Consider the following 20572-nt stretch of genomic DNA (forward strand, 5'->3'; position numbering starts at 1 on the left):
TAACTTAGTTTTAAAATAAACCTAACCGCTTATGAGTTGCTAAAATAATTTGTAAGTTTTAAAACTTATAATAAGCTATTTTTAATAAGTTTAGACAAACATCTCATTTAAATTTTAATGAGCTAGTTTACGGGGGATAATTTTCTATTTAAATTTATATGTAGTTTTGTATATAGATGTTTAAAATACAGTTAAGACAAAAAAAAAAAAAAAAATTTGTCACCTAAGGTCACATCCAATAGAATAGTGTCACATCATTGGTGGGCATGATGGTGGGCATGGTAGGTGGGCATTTGAAAGAAACTCTATATATATATATATTAATAGTTATAATTTAATACAAATAATATATCATAATATAATTTTTACACTAAAAGATAATATGTTTTTAAAAAAAAATTAATCAATGAAATAATCTTGAAAATAAAACTGTCTACCTAAGAATTTAATAAAAGTAATTGGACTTAAAATCATTAGGTTAAGGTAAATTAATATTTTATCTGAATCATGTACCGATTAGTGATTTACAATAATTCATACACCAATTCGTCTATTTATCAAGAGTTTGTGTACCAAATTTTTTTTAAAATATACACTCATTATGACTTGGGCCTCTGAATAGTATATCTATGACTATGCGCAACAAAGTAAAGTGATTTTGGCCCAGTTAGCTTCTCAGGTGACGTTAGATACAGCCCATTATAATACCGCCGGTCAGGCCCAACAATCCAGGGGTAAACAAAAAATATTTTTTATTCATCTTAAAATTTTCAACAATTCATCCGGCCAAATTATTGAAAGTACTTCTTTCAATTCATTATATCTAGCGCCAACATCTAAAATTGGTAGTTTTATGTGGCTCCAAATTTAATTTATATGCAACACTATGTGTATAAGGCTATCGTCTCCCTTCATTCAAACTTGAAATTTTAGGAGGACAAGATTAAACAGCATCTGGTCGAAATTTTAAGCAAGTGGTTTCTAACATATGTATACGATGCGGTTTGATACTCACTAAAATCAGATTATCTTTTTCCGATGGCGGAAGCCTCACTTGAAATCACGAACAAAGTGGCGTTGGAAGGCGGCGTAAAGGTGGTTCTTGAAACGTGATTTCAAACCGTGAGATTTGAAATCTAGAAACAAGTTTCCTTATTTGCATTGGTTTCTGGGTATCACAGACTTGAACGTCAGTGATACTCCATTTGTGACACAAGTAATAATCAATTATTTTTCTTATGTTTCGCACAAGTGATGCCTGTATATGAGGACCACACACTCTTACGAGTTACGTCCCTTTCGACGTTGCCTAAAGATCTCTACGTAACGTATTATTTTGGCTACATGAGTTGTTATAAAGATATATACAAGTGACCAAAAAAACTATGATCATTAGATCAAACCTTTATCCATAACACCAAAATTCTACTTACAAGAAAGACATTCTATGGGATGCCAATGTTTAGATCATGCATCCCATTTCCTTTACATATATACATCTAGTTTTTATTAAATTCATTAACTGAGACATGATCAAAAGTTTGATGGGGGTGAAAAACTCTCTGATTTTGGTAGATTTCGAGCTCCAACACTCACGGAGGAATCTCCGGATTCCAGCCCTTGCCGCTGCATCGCGAAAGCAACACTCTGGCACTGCATGAAACCGATCTTTTCATAGAAGAATGCCTCGATGATGATGAGCTTCCAACTAATCTCAACAAGTTTCGATCGATCCCACCACTTTTCTCAACAATCCCACCATTTGTTTCTTTCGTTTCGACGGATTCGAGGCCCGAAGTCTCGTCAGATTGAGCTAAAGAAGCATTGGCGATGGCTTTTCTGAGAACTGATGCCGATAAAGAATCCATTGAAACCGATCTTCTCGCAGGTTGAATCCCATTCTCCAATCCGTAAACTTCATTCATCTTTAGTCCGAATGGAGCCCGGGGTTCGTCTTCCTCCTCAATCCGAACTCTCAAGCCCGAATCGGCCTCATTCTCTGCACCAGAAGCTCCAGCATGATCATTAGCACTTCCCTCCACCCTGCCTGCAGAATCCGGAACAATCGCATTCTCTGATGACGACGCTGCGTTGCTCACTATTCGGGCCCGACACATGGGGCAATTCGTGTGTGCTCGGAGCCAAGTATCGATGCAAGGAATATGGAAAGCATGATTGCATTTAGGCAGCAGCCGAAGGCTCTCATTTTCTTGAAACTCACTCAAGCAAACAGAGCAATCTGTTCCTTCTATAAGACCTCCACCTTTCTCATACTTAACTATGGCGATGGAACTGATCACAGATGGATCGAGACCAACGGTCCTTATGTACCAGATCGGATGGTCGACGGCCGGCCCGTGATCCACATCAAGAAACTCTTCAGGGCCCGACTCTTCGTCGTGGAACCTGGCTGATGGAGACGGCCTCCTAGAGTTGTACCAAGTCAAGAAGATCTTGTAGATTATGTAACAAGCAAATAAGAAGAAAGACGTGGCCAAAATGGCTAAGGATACGGTGAGAAGATTAGAAAGAGTTGAAGGTTTGTGCAGCTGGTCTTCGTCCGCCGGCGGCGGCGGCCAAAATGGGGAGTCCATGATTGGAATTGTGCAACAATCAGGGCATACATGGATACAGTTGGGTGGACATAATCCTTTGAGGTTTATTTTGGGATCACAAAAATTTATTTGGCAGCTTGAATCGGAATCCGATTCATTCAGCAGTTTTCTATGGTGAAAAGCCATGAAAAACAAGTTAGGAGAATTGTGAAGGAAAAGGAAGAGGAAGAATCATTGGGTTTGCAATTGCAAACATTTCTTGTTGACTTGATATGTGCAGTCGTTGGTCTCAACGGCGGGCCTGGGATGATTTGCATGGCCCGGCCAGGCCCGGATTGACCAAATCCTTGTGTTCGAGGTAACTTCCACGAAATACTCAATAAAAAGAAGAGAACTTCCACGAAATTTTATATTACACACAATAATAAAGAAACAAACTCCTACGGTTTGATGAAGTTGAGCATTATTGGTGTAACAATGTTACATCAATTAACATAAGTTTTTTTTTTTTTGTTTGGAGTTTAAACTTGCAAGGAACACACGGCTCGAGTTTTGCTTAATGATCTTGTTTAGATATAAAGAAATAATACAATGTTCGTTTTTTTTTAACTTGCATGATTATTGTGTTTATTATTTTATAATATCCTAAACAACGATTGACTTGTGAATGAGATGATAAATGATGTATAACATAAAAATGATAAATTAAATCAATATAGTTTGATAAAATAATGATCCATGATAATAATCCTTTATAAAATTTGAATCAAATATTGAGAAAAAAACAAACAAACAAACAAATATAAGTAATACATGAGCTTATCCTACAAACGAGAGGTGAAACGTCTTTGCAAAATTCAAATTAACCTTAATTGTCAAAGAATATAATTGTAAAATTTCATTCATGTCATACCTATTATGCGCTCGTCGTGTAGCTGGAGATGAATGTCTTTTGCAACACACATATACTCGTCACGAGCCAATTAATGAAATCTAGATGACCAAAAAATGAGATAAATATAAGATGAATAAAAAATTGTGTTTCATCTTACATTCATCAAGTGCACCAAACTCTCTACCAATTCAAGATTCATGTGTTCTAAACGTTCATTCCCCACTACACTTTTTATGTAATAGTGTATTAAGGTATGTGTTGTGTGTTTGCACAATTTTTAATAATTAATTTAATTTATATTTAAATAAGTATAATATCAAATTTATAAAAAGTAATGAATATGGTCATATTGTAATTTGAATTGATTACATTTATATGAAAGTGATAGAGACTAAATTGCAATGTGAAATGATAAAATAAAAATAAAATCAAAGGAAAAATTTGAAGACCATGACACCATTTTTTGTTAATTGGTCTATAGGTAGTAGGTACCCGTACCATGTGTTATCATGTAAACGAACTCAAATCCAAACCATATACTGACTTGGCGTGTTAGCATCTTTTGTGAACTCTTTTAGTTATAGCAATGTGAACATTTTGTGCAAGTAACACACAAGATAGAACTGACTTCAATCTTTCTCAAGCTGATGAATTAAGTTTTTGTTAGCTATAAATTAATTCAGACCAATAAATATTTCATTAATTGGGCCAATCTCTGTCAATCGATCTATAACATGGCAGCAGCAAGAAATTCATCATCATCGTACAAATTCCATACTTGGGTCACACTTCTTTACCGGACGAGGGTTGTGTCCAGTGGACTGTGGCTGAGCCGCCAAGCCCAACGCCCCGATCTGCCACCATGTCGGGGTGTTTCTGTGGATCAAGGGCTGAGGTTCTTGACCACTGACTACTCTACGGCGCACCTCGGAACCAAATTGGCCATGTATCCATCTCTATAATACCAATTATATATTATTACGAATATTTATTTGCTACTTTGTTTTATTAAATTTTTTTTTATATTTTTATGAATGAAGAAATTTTTAGAAAATATAATTAGTAATAAAATGACAATTTTGTATTCATATGGAAGTGGAAAGTATACAAGTGCTGAACGGGTACAAGCATCATTTTCAGCTCATCACGAGAATGGCTTCTCAAATTGGTAAATATTATTAGACTTTGCATTTCAAATGTTATTTGGCTTATTAACTTCGATTGCATTGGTAAGTTTAGAGTATTTATTTGTCCATAGAATATATATATAATTTTTAAAGCAATTTTTAAATATATCCACATGGATCAACGATTGTGATTGAAATGAATTTGGACGAGAGACTACAAATCACATCGATTGTCTGAGTTTTTGAAATCCATAAATTTAAAATACATCCCTGATATTTTATTTTTTTAATAAATTAATGTAAAGTACATTTTACTAACTTCTGTTCAGGATGAAATGGATCTTGGGATCTTTACTATCATTGGTTTTGCCTCTGTTGGGTAAAACCTGGAACGATGTCCGAAGACTGGAAGGTAAACATGCACTAATCACATCTTTATTTCAATTTAGGAATCAGTAAGAATCACAAAATGAAAAGAAATAAATAAATAAAATTGTGATTACCGAAGGACCTAAAATTTCATAATATATAATATATTTGTTAGATTACCTAAATCTTGTGCGATTCCAACTTTCATTGTAATGAAATGGTTGATTTACATCAACACAAAAGTTCTCATGAGACTGTTTGAGTCAATTTTTTTTTATATGGATTATAGAGCTGACCCAACTTATCTTATGAAACAAATATTGTTTTTCATATAAAAAAAATATGAATTATTATAAATACCCATCAGACGATCGTCTCATGGATTTAGATTTGTTATGTCGTCTCACAGTCTCACAAGAGACGTATTCAACCAATTAAAATGATGGATCTAAAATCCTGGGCGATACTACTTGATCTTGGAGGTTCAATTTGTATACCAGGGAAAGTAGAAGTGGCGGCGGAAGAAGTCGATACGGTAGCAGAAGTGGTGGAATCGGTGGCAACCGCCGCCGATAAGGCGTTGAAGGAGGTGGCGGAAGATCTGCCTAATGGCAAATTTAAAGAAGCAGCTGAAGTCATGGAACATTTGTGTTTTGTTGCCGCCCAGGATTCTATACTCGTTCAGAATTTAATACACAAGGTATAATTTTTCCAAAATAAATTTTAACAGGTGTTACCTTTATTTTCAGTTACTATTACATAATAAATTGCATTAGCTATTTTAATAAAATTATAAGTAGCACGAATGTTATTAGTTCATGCATTATCATTTGCACCAAACGATGTCTCCTTATATAGCAGAGTTCGACAAATCAAAATATTTCTTTCTTAAAAAAAATAGTTTCTTCAATGGCAGGCTGGTGAAGTAAAGCAAGATTTGGAAGACATGGATGCTATGGTCCAGGCAGCTGTTGGTAACGTACAATCAGCCGACGAGACCAAAAAATCCATCTAAAATACCCACAAAGATCCTCAGTAGAACAACGTATATTGCCGTCCCATGGGGTTCATATTTTTTCACTAGATGATCCGACTAACGAAGTATAAAAAGAATAATGAATGCTCTCTTAAGAATTGTGACATGCTCTTATTCTGTTACGCAAAAAGTAAATATTATTGCAAACCAAATTGCTATTTTGACATCACTACAAGATGGAATGATGCAGAGATGTGGGAGCTTAAGGTGACTCGGGTGCAACCGGAATCCCTGCACTTGGTCAATTTTTCTTGGTGATGAGAGCTGGATAGCCATTTGTATCGAGCCCATAAACGTGGCCCATTTTGTCCCGTTTTGTCTCCATGTATCGCTTGTTCTCCTTGGTGATGGTGGTATCGAGCGGAACCCTGCCTGAAACTGCTAAACCGTAGCCTTTGAGCCCAGAGTACTTTGTAGGATTGTTTGTCATCAAGTTCATTGTTCTAACACCGAGATCCCTAAGTATCTGCATAAGATTACACAAGAAGATTTTCTTGTGATGAATGGAACCATTTTGCATGACAAATATAATTCCATGTCTGAAAGAACCAAGCAAATGGTTAGGCTCCTAGGTCTAGGTTTTGGGTTTGAATCAGACCAGGCTTCAGCAAACATAATCCTGATAGACATAAGACTGTGCATTCCAACTAGATAGACAATGTGAAAACCAGGTAACAGCAGGGAAAAAAGTACTTAAACCAGTAAGCCAGTTTCAACTACTCAACATATGAGAGTTAAACAGTGAAGATACAAGAGTGGTGGATTGATCCGCTCATTTCCACTCATTCGACTTTCAACATTTTATTGGTCACTAAATTTATTCGCCCAAGAACTAAGCATGTGCGAGGCGAATTATGCCGTACAGAGGTTAGGAACGTTAAAAAAAATTAATGTTGTGCATGAAGTTAGATAAGGTAATACCTGTGCACCAATTCCATACTCTCTTGAATCGACAGGCAAGCCCAACTCTTCATTAGCTTCAACAGTATCACTTCCCGCATCTTGCAAGTTGTAAGCACGAAGTTTGTGGCCAAGACCAATTCCCCTCCCCTCATGACCACGGAGGTAAACTAAGACGCCCCTGCCAGCAGCTTCAATCTGCTGCATTGCAAGCCCCAGCTGGTTTCCGCAGTCACATCTGGCTGATCCAAATATGTCCCCAGTCAAACATTCCGAGTGCACTCTCACAAGAATATCTTGTCCATCGCCAATATCACCCTGTTGCACCAGAAATGTCAATTGATATTCTTAAATGAATAAAGCTGGAACCCAAAGCCGTATGCTGACATTTTGTTTGCTGCATTACAGAGTGATTTTCGAAACAAAAATAAATAACAATTGGGGGAAAACCCAGTTGAAGAATATGATTATTTTTAAGCCACCTTCGATGAACTCAATATTTTGAAAAGGTGGTTTGTCTTAGTGTCAGAGCCATCATCATCATATCACAATCACAAATCCAAAACCCCTGTTTGCAATCCCTTCAGTCTCAATTTAATTAGATCTTGGGTAGTTATTTTGGGATTTTAGTGCTCAATACGCAATAAACATAGACGATTACACCTTGGATGTGAATTTCAACATACACTTTGACCCACGGCATACACAAAGGCCGTGTTAAATTATAAAACGACATTGTTCCATGAGCTCGAATTTCACACAACATAAATGATTTCAAATAAATCCTTGTAGTGTCAAACAAATAAAAAAAAGGTGTTCTTTACACGTGGGTATCGTGTTGAATAGGGTTTGCTTTATGCATAAGCAAAAAAGGACACACATAAGTGTGCACATAGGGAAGCTCTAGTAAGCAAAACCTAGCAAATAGTTTTACAGTATGTCAAACAAGGCACCATCAATGATCGAGAATCTTGAAATATGTCCTAACTCCAAATTTCTTATATAATTAGTTACGCACCTTAACCATTGCGATATGTTCCATCCCATCCAAAATTGATCTGTAGCAATAAGCTGTGAACGGACCCCAAGTAGTTGGTATTCCAGCAGCAGATGCAGGTTCCACCAATCTGTCCCTCTTTCTCCTATATCTAAAAAGCACCGCCATACCTTTTCAGAATATGTAAGTTTAGCGAAGAAAGAAACTCAAATGAACCAGCTACCTTATTAAGTCAGCAATAGATATAAGCTTCAAGTTTTCTTGTTCTGCAAATTGCCGAAGCTTTGGTAACCTTGCCATGGAACCATCGTCATCAACAATCTCACATAAAACTCCAGCAGAGTCTAAACCGGCTAGCATGGAAAGATCAACAGCAGCTTCCGTGTGCCCAGCTCGTTTTAGAACACCTCCCTCTCGGTACTTCAGTGGAAATATGTGTCCCGGGCGGTTGAAATCCCCGGGCTTTGAATCTTTTGATGAAAGAGCCTTAATTGTTGTCGCCCTATCACGTGCCGAGACACCCGTAGCTGTACCATGTTTTGCATCCTAAAAAAATCCATACTTGATTGCTTCAGAGATTTATGTCTGATATGTCGGACAAATAAAAGCTTCCCAAAGCATTATTTGGTCACGTTTATATATTCAAAAACTTGTATTTGAACATGCATGGATAGAATAGCCATAGAAGATAGTTTCTACAAACGACAGTTTTGCTCAATCATATTTCTCAATACTAATGTGAAACATAACCATAAGATTTGTTTGCTAAGAAAGTCAACAGGAATCAAACAATACAATGCAAAAAGAAGTTTATGTTTGATTATTTACGTGCAAAGAGAAGCAAATTACCACTGAAACAGTGAATGCAGTAGTAAGTTTCTCCTCATTTTCTTTATCCATAACCATCAAAGGGAGCTGCAGCCTCTCCAAGTCCTGCTCTTTCATGCTCACACATACTATTCCAGTACCATGCCTCACAAAAAAAGCCATAGCCTCGGGGGTTACTTTTGAAGCAGCCATTATCAGATCTCCCTCGTTTTCTCTATCCTCATCATCAACAACTACAACCATCTGCAATTTTGGTAGGGGGAAAAAAAGGGAAAAAAAAAAAAAAAGAAAGAAAGATGAATCTATGACCAATTTCTGCAGTCCCAAATCAAGAGGCATCAATCTGATTACCAACCTTTCCTTCACGAATATCTTCAATGGCCTCAGTAATAGATGAGAAACCTGGCGTTGGCAGGTCCAAATCAAATTCACCATTATCAACAGGAAAGCCACTATTGGTCGGTACCATATCGGCGCCAAGTGCTCCTAATACTACAGAATCAGATTGCGCCTCAATGCCAGCCGATCCATTAATCTTGACATCATTTTTTGCATCATTAAAGCCAGTGGAATGAGAATCCTCACCATCTTCTTCAGAAAACAAAATGGATTTAATTTTCCCACTAGCCTTGATGCTGACACCTACTTTTCCACTCCACTGGTTTAAGGACTCTAAACCATTCACAGATCGGATATTTTCACGGTGGAGACCATTGAACAGTCCGAAAGTTTTCAAGACTCTGCAATAAAAAGAGATTAGGTACCAATTTGAGTCATTAGACTGGCAAGAGAGCAGAGCTTAATTAATGAAAAAAGTTGTTTCGTGTCACACACACACACACACCAGTTGCAGATTCCAGATACTGGACCCCCTGAAGGAGAGCCTTTGGACTAGGCTGCCACACAGAAGGAAACTCAAATACTTGCAAACAAAACACAAGTTGTTTATTCATTGGTGATGTTGAGGCTCAAAACACCACCTTTCCATCACCGCACATGTTCAAGAAGACCATGATCAGTCGAGCATATTCTAGTAGGGGCAAGGACTACTCTCCATTTCCATGCATAACGTAGTTTTCTGTTCATCTGACGACTCTTAAGTGCGTGTGACACCAATTTTTTCAATTTCACAAAAAGAGATCATCTTCATGTCTAGTATATCTGAATAACATATATTATATTCGGAACATTTTTCGACATCTACGGCTGACAAACATTTGACAGACAGAGATGAAACCAAAAGTTCTTGGGGAAATTTCAGTCTCCCAGTTAACAGAGCTCACATCTCAACAAAAATAGACAAAGAGCACGAGCACGATCAGTCCCTAGCTTCGCTTTAAGATCCAAACAGGAAGAATAATTCTACTGTACCACATTCTAACATAACCCGTCTTCAAAAACATCCCCGCGACAAGATTTTTGCATAACTTATTAATAATTTGATAAAAAGATTAAATTTTTCCCCCAAAAAAAGAAGAACAAACCGGAACAACATATTTCAACTGAAGAAAACGGGCAGAAAGAACTCAATTCAAAATCCAAATTTTTGTCCTTAAAGATACAAACAATCATCAAACATAAATCATACAAAAAGGACACCAAAAAACACAGAAAAACGAGCTAACCGAGAGCGAGAAATTGCGGTCGATGAATAAGAAAAACCAATGGAAGCCATTCTTTTTCTTGAATTCCAAAGAACCCTGTAGCGCTCGGGTTTATTACCCTTCAGCAGACGAGAATGAAGAATCGGATTTATAAATTCGAAAATGGGCGTCGCCACTCGCCACCCAATGCGTGTTTGGTGGGCAAATGAATGATTTTTCTTTTAAACCAAAATTTTATGTTTCCGTAAATCAATCGTATGCAAATGGCACCATTTTGTTGAATACTTTTATCTCATCCTGTCATGCTCCATACAGGCTACAGCAGATAAAGATGCAAGTTATACACATGACAAAATAGGTCCCATAAAATAAAAGTGAAAAATTTTATATCTACTATCTCTATTATTTTATAATAATTGAGCTTATTAAAAAAACTACTTTTTGGTGCATTTTGCCTTCCTCTTTTGTGAATTTATACAAAACTTAAACACAAAAAAAAAACTCAACCACCATAAAAAATAATAATAATAAAAGATTTACGTATATATATTATGTTGCACGCGGTCCATAATATTTCATTATGAATTTATGTTATATTAGCATTATCTCGGTACACACTTTGCGTGTTTATATGATATATAATATTTGTTTTAGATCGATAATGTGTAGTTCATCTTACATTAAGGCTTCCAATATAGGACAAAATCTCGAGTTCGAGATCCAACTACGACAATCATTTCCATCAATTCAAAAACAAATATTTGTTTTAGTGATGACAAGTTTTGTGAAAGACAGTTATTTTAGTAACTATGGATTTTGTGATTCCGTTTGTAAAGTTTGAATAAATTGATTTTTAATTATTGATTGATTACTCATTTAGTAGATTTTTTTTGTTGATGTTTAGTCCATCAGACATCAAAGTTTTTCGTATGATACGAGATCTCAAATTCGAGAACCAATCATAACAATCTCCTTACTAAACATTGTTTTAAAAAAATTGGATGAACGTGTGGTTTCTGCATGATAAATAGTAGTGTATATATATATATATATATATATATATATATATATATATATATATTGGCATAGTTTGGTACATAGGATAGAACAAGTATAAGATATATAATATAAGGATAAATTAAGGATAGATAAAATGATAGGATACTATAGTGAATGTTTCATATGATTTTAATAAGAGTGATTAAATTTATATATTCGATTTTAATGACAAAATTAACCCTACCGTAATGTGGAGTAGAATAAGGCGTGTTTAGAGTTTACATTTTTTATATGTGGAGGGTAATCATGTCTTTTTGTAGCATTTTTTTAGTTGTATTAAATTTATCACACCAAATCGAAGGGATACATAGTCCCCTTGTCAAAGAATTTATCAAGGGTCCATTGACTTATCATGGGCTTTTTAAAAATGTACCAACCATGAGATGAAGGAGAATAATTTATTAATCACTCTCTTATCATGTGTACCAAACTATGTCATAGAGTTTTGTTATGCTGTCCACCAACCGTGCCAACTTATGTGCCCACCATGTGCAATAGTTGAGTGTTTTATACATGGTGGATACAGAGATTGACACGGTTGGTGGACATCGTAGCAAAACTATATATATATATATATATATATATATATATATATATAGAAGAATGCTCAGCTGCTCAACCATGTTTTTCTGCTTGATCCGCGACCACTAAAACCCGGTAGTGTGTTTTAGTGGGGTTTTTTTTTTTGCATCACTAAAACCCAATACCGGGTTTTAGTAGTCGCGGACCAAGCGAAGAAACATGGTTGGGCAGCTGAAAATTCCTCTATATATATATATATATAATTTTGATCCACTGCACCCTAGGGTGCAGAAAAACTGTGTGCAACCACTATATATATATATAGTGTTGGGCACCATAAAAGAAATATATATATATATATATATATATATATATATATATATATATATAAATTGCGTTGATTTTTCCAACTTCCAAGTTCCACCTTTTGTTTACTTTGACTTTCCATTATTATAATTTTTTAACCATAATTCTAGAATTTTTATTTTTAAATCCTTTTTTTTTTTAATCCTTAAAAATTATAAAATATGACTTCTTGCTTGTACGTTGTACGTGGGTATTTCCGAATATCCATGCAAACTATATATATTTCAACTCAAACTTAAATTTTCTAAAGAAAAAATATTTCATAAAACTTTTTTTTAATTACAATTATAAAATGAAAAAAAGGATAAATTCCAATAATTCATATTAATAATAAGAAGGAAAATGCATGGAAATTTCAACCCAAATGCGCGTGAAGTTTTATTATTATTATTATTATTGAATTGAATTTACAAATGACTTTTATTCAGTCATACATTGAACAAGTTCAACATTCTTTGAACCCATTGGAAGAAGAAGAAGAACGCAAATGCAACTTCTTCTTGAATTCAACTCAATCGCATTAAACAGAAAAAAAAAAAAACAATTATATTTATGTTCTTTTTTTAATATATGGACAATTATATTTATATTCTAATACAATTATTTTGTGTAAACAGTAAATCGACAAAATATATATATATATATATATATATATATATATATATATATAGACATTGAAGAATTATTAATATCTAGTATGGAATATATATATATTCCATACTAGATATTAATAATTCTTCAATGTCAATCTAACGATAGTTATATATATTTGGATAGATTTGAATTCGAGTTATTTTAACAGATTGCTATTTAACAATATATTCCATACTAGATATTAATAATTCTTCAATGTCAATCTAACGATAGTTATATATATTTGGATAGATTTGAATTCGAGTTATTTTAACAGATTGCTATTTAACAAGTCGAATAGAAAGATTATATTTCATTTTCTATCGTCTCGGTATACACACTCTACTCTCTAGTGTCTGTATATTAATTTCTTTATTCTTGTACAAATTTACCCTCATTCAAACGGATTCAGTCAATATATTATCTACTCAACCAATGTAAATTTTGATTTTCTAATAATTTTCTAACTACCAAGCTCAAATTGCAATTTTCTAACAAATAAATTTATCCTTCGAGGGATGAAAGAATTCAATGAAATTAAATTTCAAATATCACATTAGAATTTAACTATATTTAAAATCATTTAAGTAAAATGTTGCCCCACCTCGTGTTAGTGGCTGTCGCTGAGATTAGATGTGCACGCTGCCTGCATTTGACTCATTGGAATTCAACGTTGCTCCACAACCCAAATCACATAATGAAGTAATACACTTTAAAGATAAAAATCAATTAAACCCTTCCTCTTCCACGTCCACGGTCCCTCTTGCCGCCACCGCGCCCTTTCTCCGCCAACGACATCCGGGTCGCCGAAAGATCGCGGTGGCGGTGGGCAAGAGGAGGGGTTTGGAATGGAGCAGATGTTAGGTGGATAGGGGTAGCAGACATGGAAACTCTACCCTACAAAATAAATAGCTACACCCAAACTAATTACTTCTCCTACAAGTAGTATGTGACAAACAAGAGGTGCATTAATTTCCATGCTAGTTGATGAGCTACAACTTGGTCTATTGTTTCTTGCACTAAAAATTAATCAAGAAAAAAAAAAGAAAAGAAAAGAAAAAGGAGGCCCTCAAGTAATGGAACATAATCTGGAGGATGAAATCATTCATGTGCGAGTACAAAATCAGCAACTTTCTTCAATGATTGGCATGCATTTTTTAGATCGGATTCCGTATGAGCAGCAGACACATAGAACCTAATTCCAGCAGGTAATTTGCATTTGTCAACTGTGGATCGTTTCGAAGTTGCCACGAAAATGGAGTAGTCCTTCAATAACTGTAAACACATTAAATAGCCAATCATGTTTTTCAGAACCATATGTTATTCGTCCAAGTGAGAAGTTAACACTACTTACATGATCGCAAATATCTTGAAGCACTTGTAGATCCGCCTTCAGGGATCCTGCAGACTTTTTGAGCTTAAGAAAAACTATGGGTGATCGTGGATCGCTTGTTATTTCAAGTCCTTGTATCTCTGACACACCTGGAATTTTACAGGATGTTGTTATAAAGGGAAAGCAGCAATGTGTTTGCACCGAGTTCAATATCAGTCAGATGCAACCGAGTTGATAAAAATAATGGGAGAATGGACAAATGATCCACAAAAAAAGTAGGAACCTTTATGTAGAATAGCTACATTTTCCTTTAATTTCGTGAGAAGATTTGGACTTTCTTCCAAGATATCGATGGCGGTAATCGCAGCACTTGCCAGGTAAGGAGGCAAGGAGGCAGAAAATACATAACCAGAACTACTGAGACGCTGCCAATAGGAGTATTGCAGTGATATTAGAGAAGCATAACACTATTTTTATCTCACTCATGAAACGGAATTTCTGAAAAAAGCGGGTTCACACTTTGCATTAGAACCGCGGTCATAAAGTTGGTCTTGTTTGTTTATCATCAGACCTTCGTTAATGTCTGATCAACATGCACAACACATCTTGATATTAATTCCAGGCACATAATATCCGATCTCCGGCATATACATGAGAGTTTATCAAAGTACAAAAATATTGTTAAGCAACTTCCAATGAGCTTAAGCTATTCAGGGATTGTTTGCAATCACTAAAAAAATTGATTGTTAGATTTTGGCTTAAAAAGATCACTTTTGTGTGTTTCTTAAACCCAAATTATGTGTTAGCTTATGCTTAACTTAATTGAAATCCAAAAGCTAGTCCTAGGGTGATTATGATTCTCCAAAAGTGATTCTAATAAAAAAATCAATGTTAAAATCACTCAAATCACTTATTTATCAATCACTACTCAACTTTGATTTTTAGATTTTCTCATTTGTTTCTAAACACTACCAACTTTTGATTTTTCTTAATTTTTTTTATAATTTATAATATAAATTTAATCACTTCTACTCTCTTAGAAGAGTGGTTATGCAATGAGATGGGTAGCAACAGTTTTTGTTTCTCAATCCTGAGCAGTGCCGGGAACCAGTGGAAAAATGATCTATATTGCCCCGACTCACATCAATTTGTGTCAGCAAGCATCGATGAGCACTCAATCCTCTACAAAAACATATGGTACTCTAAAGCACCGCATTCTACTAGTTTGACACAGCAACTACAGATTATTCAAGAGCGTCGGACCATTTATCTAATAATAAGGGATTAAAGTTAGCAGCAATCATGTATGTATCCCACGCAATGAATTAAAAAAAAACAAAAGCCTACCTGATGATCGATAACTCGGGCACTCCCGGTACAAAATCCTCCTTCAGTGGCCAATGCATGCCCCATCGCAGCCGTAACAATATCTACCTTCTCAACCTACCCAAAAAATATCAAGATAAAACAAAATAGATATATTTAACTTGTAGATGAATGGCAGGATACTTACCGGAACTCTACAATGTTCGGTTAGGCCTCTACCAGAACTTCCAAGAACACCAATAGAATTGCTTTCATCTAGGATTATACGGAATCTATATTTCTCCTTCAGCTTGATGATTTCATCCAATGGAGCAATTTGACCAGAATTCTGAAAGTGGCACGTCATTGGTCAGGAATAAACCTTTCAGAATTCAACTTCATTTCAAATAAGAATTGAAGTACAAGACTCCATATGGAAAACTAACATAGAACTTAACATATTGGTTGAAACAGTTCCCAATTTTCCAAGTAGGAAGTGAGAATCCAAGGCACAATAATTAGTGAAGAGACCATCGGTAGATCCTCAAATAAATTCTGATGCATTCAATGCAGGTAATAGTAAGATTACAGCCTCTAGATTGTTCATATAGCTTTGGGTGCACTGGCCCAAGGAACTCCTCCATTCTCGCATTTTCGCAAGTCGTTGATCATATGAAACTGTGCTCAGAAAAATTGACACAGGCTATGTTTGAACTCCCATCATATCATATATTAACTAAAAAGGCAAAGGTTTTGCTCTCAACCATTTAGTTTCGAAGGATGATTTCCTATAAGCATAAAAAGAAGCTACTGTTCAAGGTGTAGATCAAGGACTTGGTTATCAGAAGAGAAAACTTGGAGGATACATGCTCACATCATCTGAGAAAAAATAATAAAAAATGAAATCACAGAAAATGAAATAACAAAATGCTCAACTATTTCTGTCAGAGGAGATACCTGATATAATGCTTCTACAACGATATAGCGCCTAAGCTTCTCAGCTCGTTTGTTGTCATGGGTAACCTTCTCCAAAATACTCTGTAAGGACTTTGTATCATTGTGTTTGAAAAAAATTATGGTACTTCTAGAGAGGTGAAGGCCATTTTGTATCCCCCAGTGGACTCCCTCATCACTGCAAGATATACCCACCACACCCAACAAAATAAGAAACCATAGAAAAGAACAATATGTTATGACTCACAAGAATCGCTACAGAAACCCAATACTTAGTATTTATATACAAATTTAGATCTCCGATATAATCAGCTCATATGTTCATATGTCACAGCAGTAAAATAAAGATATAATCTGTCAGTCACAAGAAAAAAGGAATATGTAATACATTTGAGAGAATGATGAAGGCGATGTCCCACATTTTGATGAAAAAATTTAAAAAGTTGAGGACAATTTTGAAGAGCATAAAAAAATCAACATGGAAGTTAACATGCTTACGTTGTTCATTAGAAAGAGGCATGCAAACTAAGAATAGAATGCCAAAAGTGAAATTAAAAAGAAAGGTGGCGTACATACTGCCAAAAAATGAAGAAGGTTTCGTGATTGTAGCTATGAGGTGGGGACCCCTGACAGATAGTTGCAGACATTTTGCAGCATGAATAAAATCAACATGGAAGTTATCATGCTTACGTTGTTGTTCGTTAGAAAGAGGCATGCAAAGTAAGAATAGAACGCCAAAAGTGAATTAAAAAGAAAGGTGGCATACATAATGCAAAAAAATGAATAAGGTTTCGTGATTGTATCCATGAGGTAGGTCCTCACCATTGACATCCGACAATAAAAGCCCAGAAAAATAATTCCAAAATGAAAACTAGATCAGAGTTTGTCCACGATCAGCTTAACACTCTCCGACTGGTGCCAAATGATATCAGATTACTTTCAAATTTTTTACATTTAAATAAACCATAACTTGAAAATTTTCAGGAATTTCCAGAAAGATATTATATGGCATTGTACAATAAAATGAACCACAAGTATTTCGGAAAAACTCACACGATGACAATATCACCCTTCTTACAAAATGCTGGAATCGTACTAAACATTGTGGAAAGCCCATAGGAATAAAGTATAGAGTCTGTGGTTCCAAGAAACTTTGCTATTCTTGCCTCACAATCAAGGTGAACATCTGCATCAATTAAGAATATCAACTGCATGGTGTTATGGTCAGCAAAATTAAGGAAAGACACATGATAAAGTAATACGGCAAGAACTTCAGTATATGAGAATGTCAGATTCTACCAATTGTCCCATAAAATCCACGAGGACCACAAGAGCCAACACCGTATTTTTCCAGCGATTTGGTACATGATTCCTGCTTCGAAACAACACTATCATTGAAAACAATGTAAAGCAACAAAGTAAAAGAAAAACAGAAAATAATATTTACTTTTTTGTGACGAGAGGAAACTGTGTCTTACTTGTAGCTTTTCATGCCCTAAAAAGCCAAGGTAATTCGCTGATGTGAAATTCACAACTTCTTTACCATTGATTACAGTATGTGGTCCAGCAGCACTGGAACGTAAATAATGAGATAATAATATGAAATCTAAAGGAGTATAAAGACTTCAAAATGTAATTCTTTATTTGATGAAGCAAGACTAATAGAAATTAAGCCAACAATCAAGAGACACATCATCACTTCTATTATTAAATAATTTAATGTCAAGCATTATAGTAATACATGCAGTGAAAATTCATGTCATATAAAGAAATCACGCATCTATTCTAATCAGCTCTCTTCCTTTTTTTCTAGTAACAATATCAGAAAATTGCCTCTTCCAGAAAATGAACATGAGAAACAATACAATATGTAAAATCTCACCTTTCCAACACCGGGGGTTCATACTTCATCTCTCTAGTAATAGAAGGAATGAGGGATTCTGGGACCCATTCATCACATAACTCATCTATTTCCTAAAAACCATTGCCCAACGATATACATCACAGTGTCAGCTAAGATGACAAAACACAAGATGTTAAAATGGAGAATCTAGGAAAATACAAGTAAAAAGGCATGTCTCATGCCAGCTGCGATTTTAGAAGCAAGCAAGAAAGAAGACGTTTGCTTAACCAGCACGGCCTTACAGATGTAAAAGCTATAAAGGCCTTCTTCAAAATTGGCTTATCAAGACATTGGCATCAAGAGCAAATAATAGAACAAGGACCATGGAAACATACTGGCCTGTCAGCATATTTTTTTTCATAAATGATGTGATATTATTCGAGCAGTTTGTTAAATATTTTTTATGAATGCTTAATACTGGCCTGTCAGCACGATATTTATGTATGCTTAATTGGTTCTTGTATACCACGTTTTTTCTATTCCACAGCATCCATTTGCAGCAAAACAATGACATGAATGAGAAAAGGAATAAAAAAAACAGAACAAAAGGAATTGATGAAAAGTAGCTCATTTCATGTCAATTGGCAGTAATACATTACAAAAGCATCAGTTTGAGAGAAGGAAAAGTAAAGAGGATAATAATTCAGAATATGAAACACAGACCTTCTTCGTCAATGGTCTTTTAGGTGGCTTATAACTTTTCTGGGATAGAAGAAAAAGTATTACAACCAAGAGAAGACCCTCCACAAAAAGATGGCCTACAGAAACATAAAGACGTGACAAAATTCACATAATATAGTAGAGAAACAAAACACAACACACTTTCAAAAAACATAGCGAACCTCCAATTGGAACTCCAAAGATGACAGCTCGAGTAGAAGGTGCATCAAGAACCAATGTCACCCAATCTGAAAATGACTTCACCGTACTCTCAAATGCCGCCAACATTGTTTCCATTGACTCCAGTTGGAATTCACACAAAGGCTTACACCACTTATCAGAACCAGAATAAGCTAGTACTCTTTAATTCATATCACTGAAAACTTTTGCCACAGTTTTGAATGTATGCTCGTTCATGAGCTGGAACCAACTACTACTAAATCAAAAAACATTCATTAATAGTCACTCTCCAGAAATAACAAAGACATTCATGATTGCATCTACCATTCAGACAAATAGCATTAGAATCTGCATATGAAAGATTCGAGTTGATATCTCATGTTTAAGCCCCCAGACTTTGACACAGTCTGCAGTGAAGGGCAGACTCACCACCCACAGGGGAAGTAAAAAGATCAAATCTTTCAATAAAAATTGCCCAGGAAATGCATTTGTGGCCTAAAAAAAAACAAAATCATCTTTCAAAAAAGAAAAAACGTATCTCTCTTGATTGGATAGATTTCCAATCATTCCCACTTACTAAACCAATGGGTCGTCGACCCTATAATTGTAAGCCCTTCATGTGTACGTCGGATCCCAACAATTACACACGATCTACACATTTAATAAAGAACACAGACATATCCATCACAATTGGGAAAAGGAACTAATAATCTAGGAAATTGAGAGTGTCTCGGCTTTCAACCTGAATCAAGGAAAGAATTACACCTACCTAGTTCACTAGCTCTTGCATTTTAATGCTACGGTAATTAGACTAAAAAAGAATTTGAGCATAAAATGCAATAAAAACTTGCAATTTCACCCAAAATTAGCCTCTTAGATTTCGACCAACTCATGACATGAAATTTCTGATTCTTGGGTTCAATCTGCCTATTCAATGGAAACACCTAAATTTTTTCTATCGAAATGAAAACAAAGTAGCGAATGCAAATCCTCATGGTTACCTTGAGCGTACGGAGGTGCGTTGAAGAGGATTTCTGTAGTGAGCGAGCTCTGAAGATACGCGAATTAAGCGAGCGAGAGAGCAACGAAGACAGGTGATCGATTTTCTTCGATTAGGGCAAGAGCGTTGGCTTTGGGATTTCTTCTTCGAACAATAGAGAGAGAATTTTCCGAAAAACAAACAAAAAAGGTGCAATTATAAAAAAAATTATATATAAAGTGAATTTTTGTAAATAAATATCTACTAATAAATGATTAAAAAAAGTATAAATATGGCATTTCTATAATTATTACATGACAAAAAAAATAACCAAGGAAGTTGTACCACTTATGAAAAGAACGATGAT

At 35.2% G+C, this 20572-nt stretch overlaps 4 protein-coding genes across 6 annotated transcripts; 1 reads left to right on the top strand and 3 right to left on the bottom strand.

The window, feature by feature from the left end:
• Positions 1-1392: 1392 nt before the first annotated feature.
• Positions 1393-3067, bottom strand: LOC140865701 (uncharacterized). Its single transcript, XM_073270420.1, has one exon. It carries the CDS (start codon positions 2739-2741, stop codon positions 1593-1595), a length of 1149 nt encoding a protein of 382 aa, XP_073126521.1. The 5' UTR covers positions 2742-3067; the 3' UTR covers positions 1393-1592.
• Positions 3068-4180: 1113 nt separating this feature from the next.
• LOC140862524 (uncharacterized) lies at positions 4181-6000 on the top strand. Its single transcript, XM_073265553.1, has 5 exons — positions 4181-4396; positions 4547-4618; positions 4907-4989; positions 5447-5646; positions 5863-6000. The coding sequence occupies exons 1-5, from the start codon at positions 4185-4187 to the stop codon at positions 5959-5961; spliced, it is 666 nt and encodes a 221-aa protein (XP_073121654.1). The 5' UTR covers positions 4181-4184; the 3' UTR covers positions 5962-6000.
• Positions 6001-6073: 73 nt separating this feature from the next.
• Positions 6074-10582, bottom strand: LOC140862523 (bifunctional riboflavin biosynthesis protein RIBA 1, chloroplastic). The gene is made up of 7 exons (XM_073265552.1): positions 10333-10582; positions 9063-9447; positions 8729-8950; positions 8103-8425; positions 7901-8030; positions 6904-7200; positions 6074-6448 (listed from the first exon to the last, which is right to left on the bottom strand). The coding sequence occupies exons 1-7, from the start codon at positions 10380-10382 to the stop codon at positions 6224-6226; spliced, it is 1632 nt and encodes a 543-aa protein (XP_073121653.1). The 5' UTR covers positions 10383-10582; the 3' UTR covers positions 6074-6223.
• A 3257-nt stretch (positions 10583-13839) lies between these two features.
• On the bottom strand, positions 13840-20409 carry LOC140860045 (long chain base biosynthesis protein 1). Of its 3 annotated transcripts, none has more exons than XM_073262802.1 (13): positions 20228-20409; positions 19229-19479; positions 19050-19144; positions 18366-18457; positions 17962-18055; positions 17783-17855; positions 17537-17669; positions 16487-16661; positions 15738-15878; positions 15572-15667; positions 14508-14649; positions 14246-14373; positions 13840-14166 (listed from the first exon to the last, which is right to left on the bottom strand). In XM_073262802.1, the coding sequence occupies exons 2-13, from the start codon at positions 19341-19343 to the stop codon at positions 13993-13995; spliced, it is 1458 nt and encodes a 485-aa protein (XP_073118903.1). In that variant the 5' UTR covers positions 19344-19479; positions 20228-20409; the 3' UTR covers positions 13840-13992. The 3 variants fall into 3 exon arrangements, 2 of the variants coding, with proteins under 2 accessions (XP_073118903.1, XP_073118904.1); XM_073262803.1 differs by having other exon boundaries at positions 19229-19482; XR_012143581.1 differs by lacking the exon at positions 14508-14649 and having other exon boundaries at positions 14026-14166.
• Positions 20410-20572: the final 163 nt, after the last annotated feature.

The sequence above is a fragment of the Henckelia pumila genome, chromosome 4 (genome assembly GCF_033568475.1).
Source record: "Henckelia pumila isolate YLH828 chromosome 4, ASM3356847v2, whole genome shotgun sequence".
NCBI lineage: Eukaryota > Viridiplantae > Streptophyta > Magnoliopsida > Lamiales > Gesneriaceae > Henckelia > Henckelia pumila.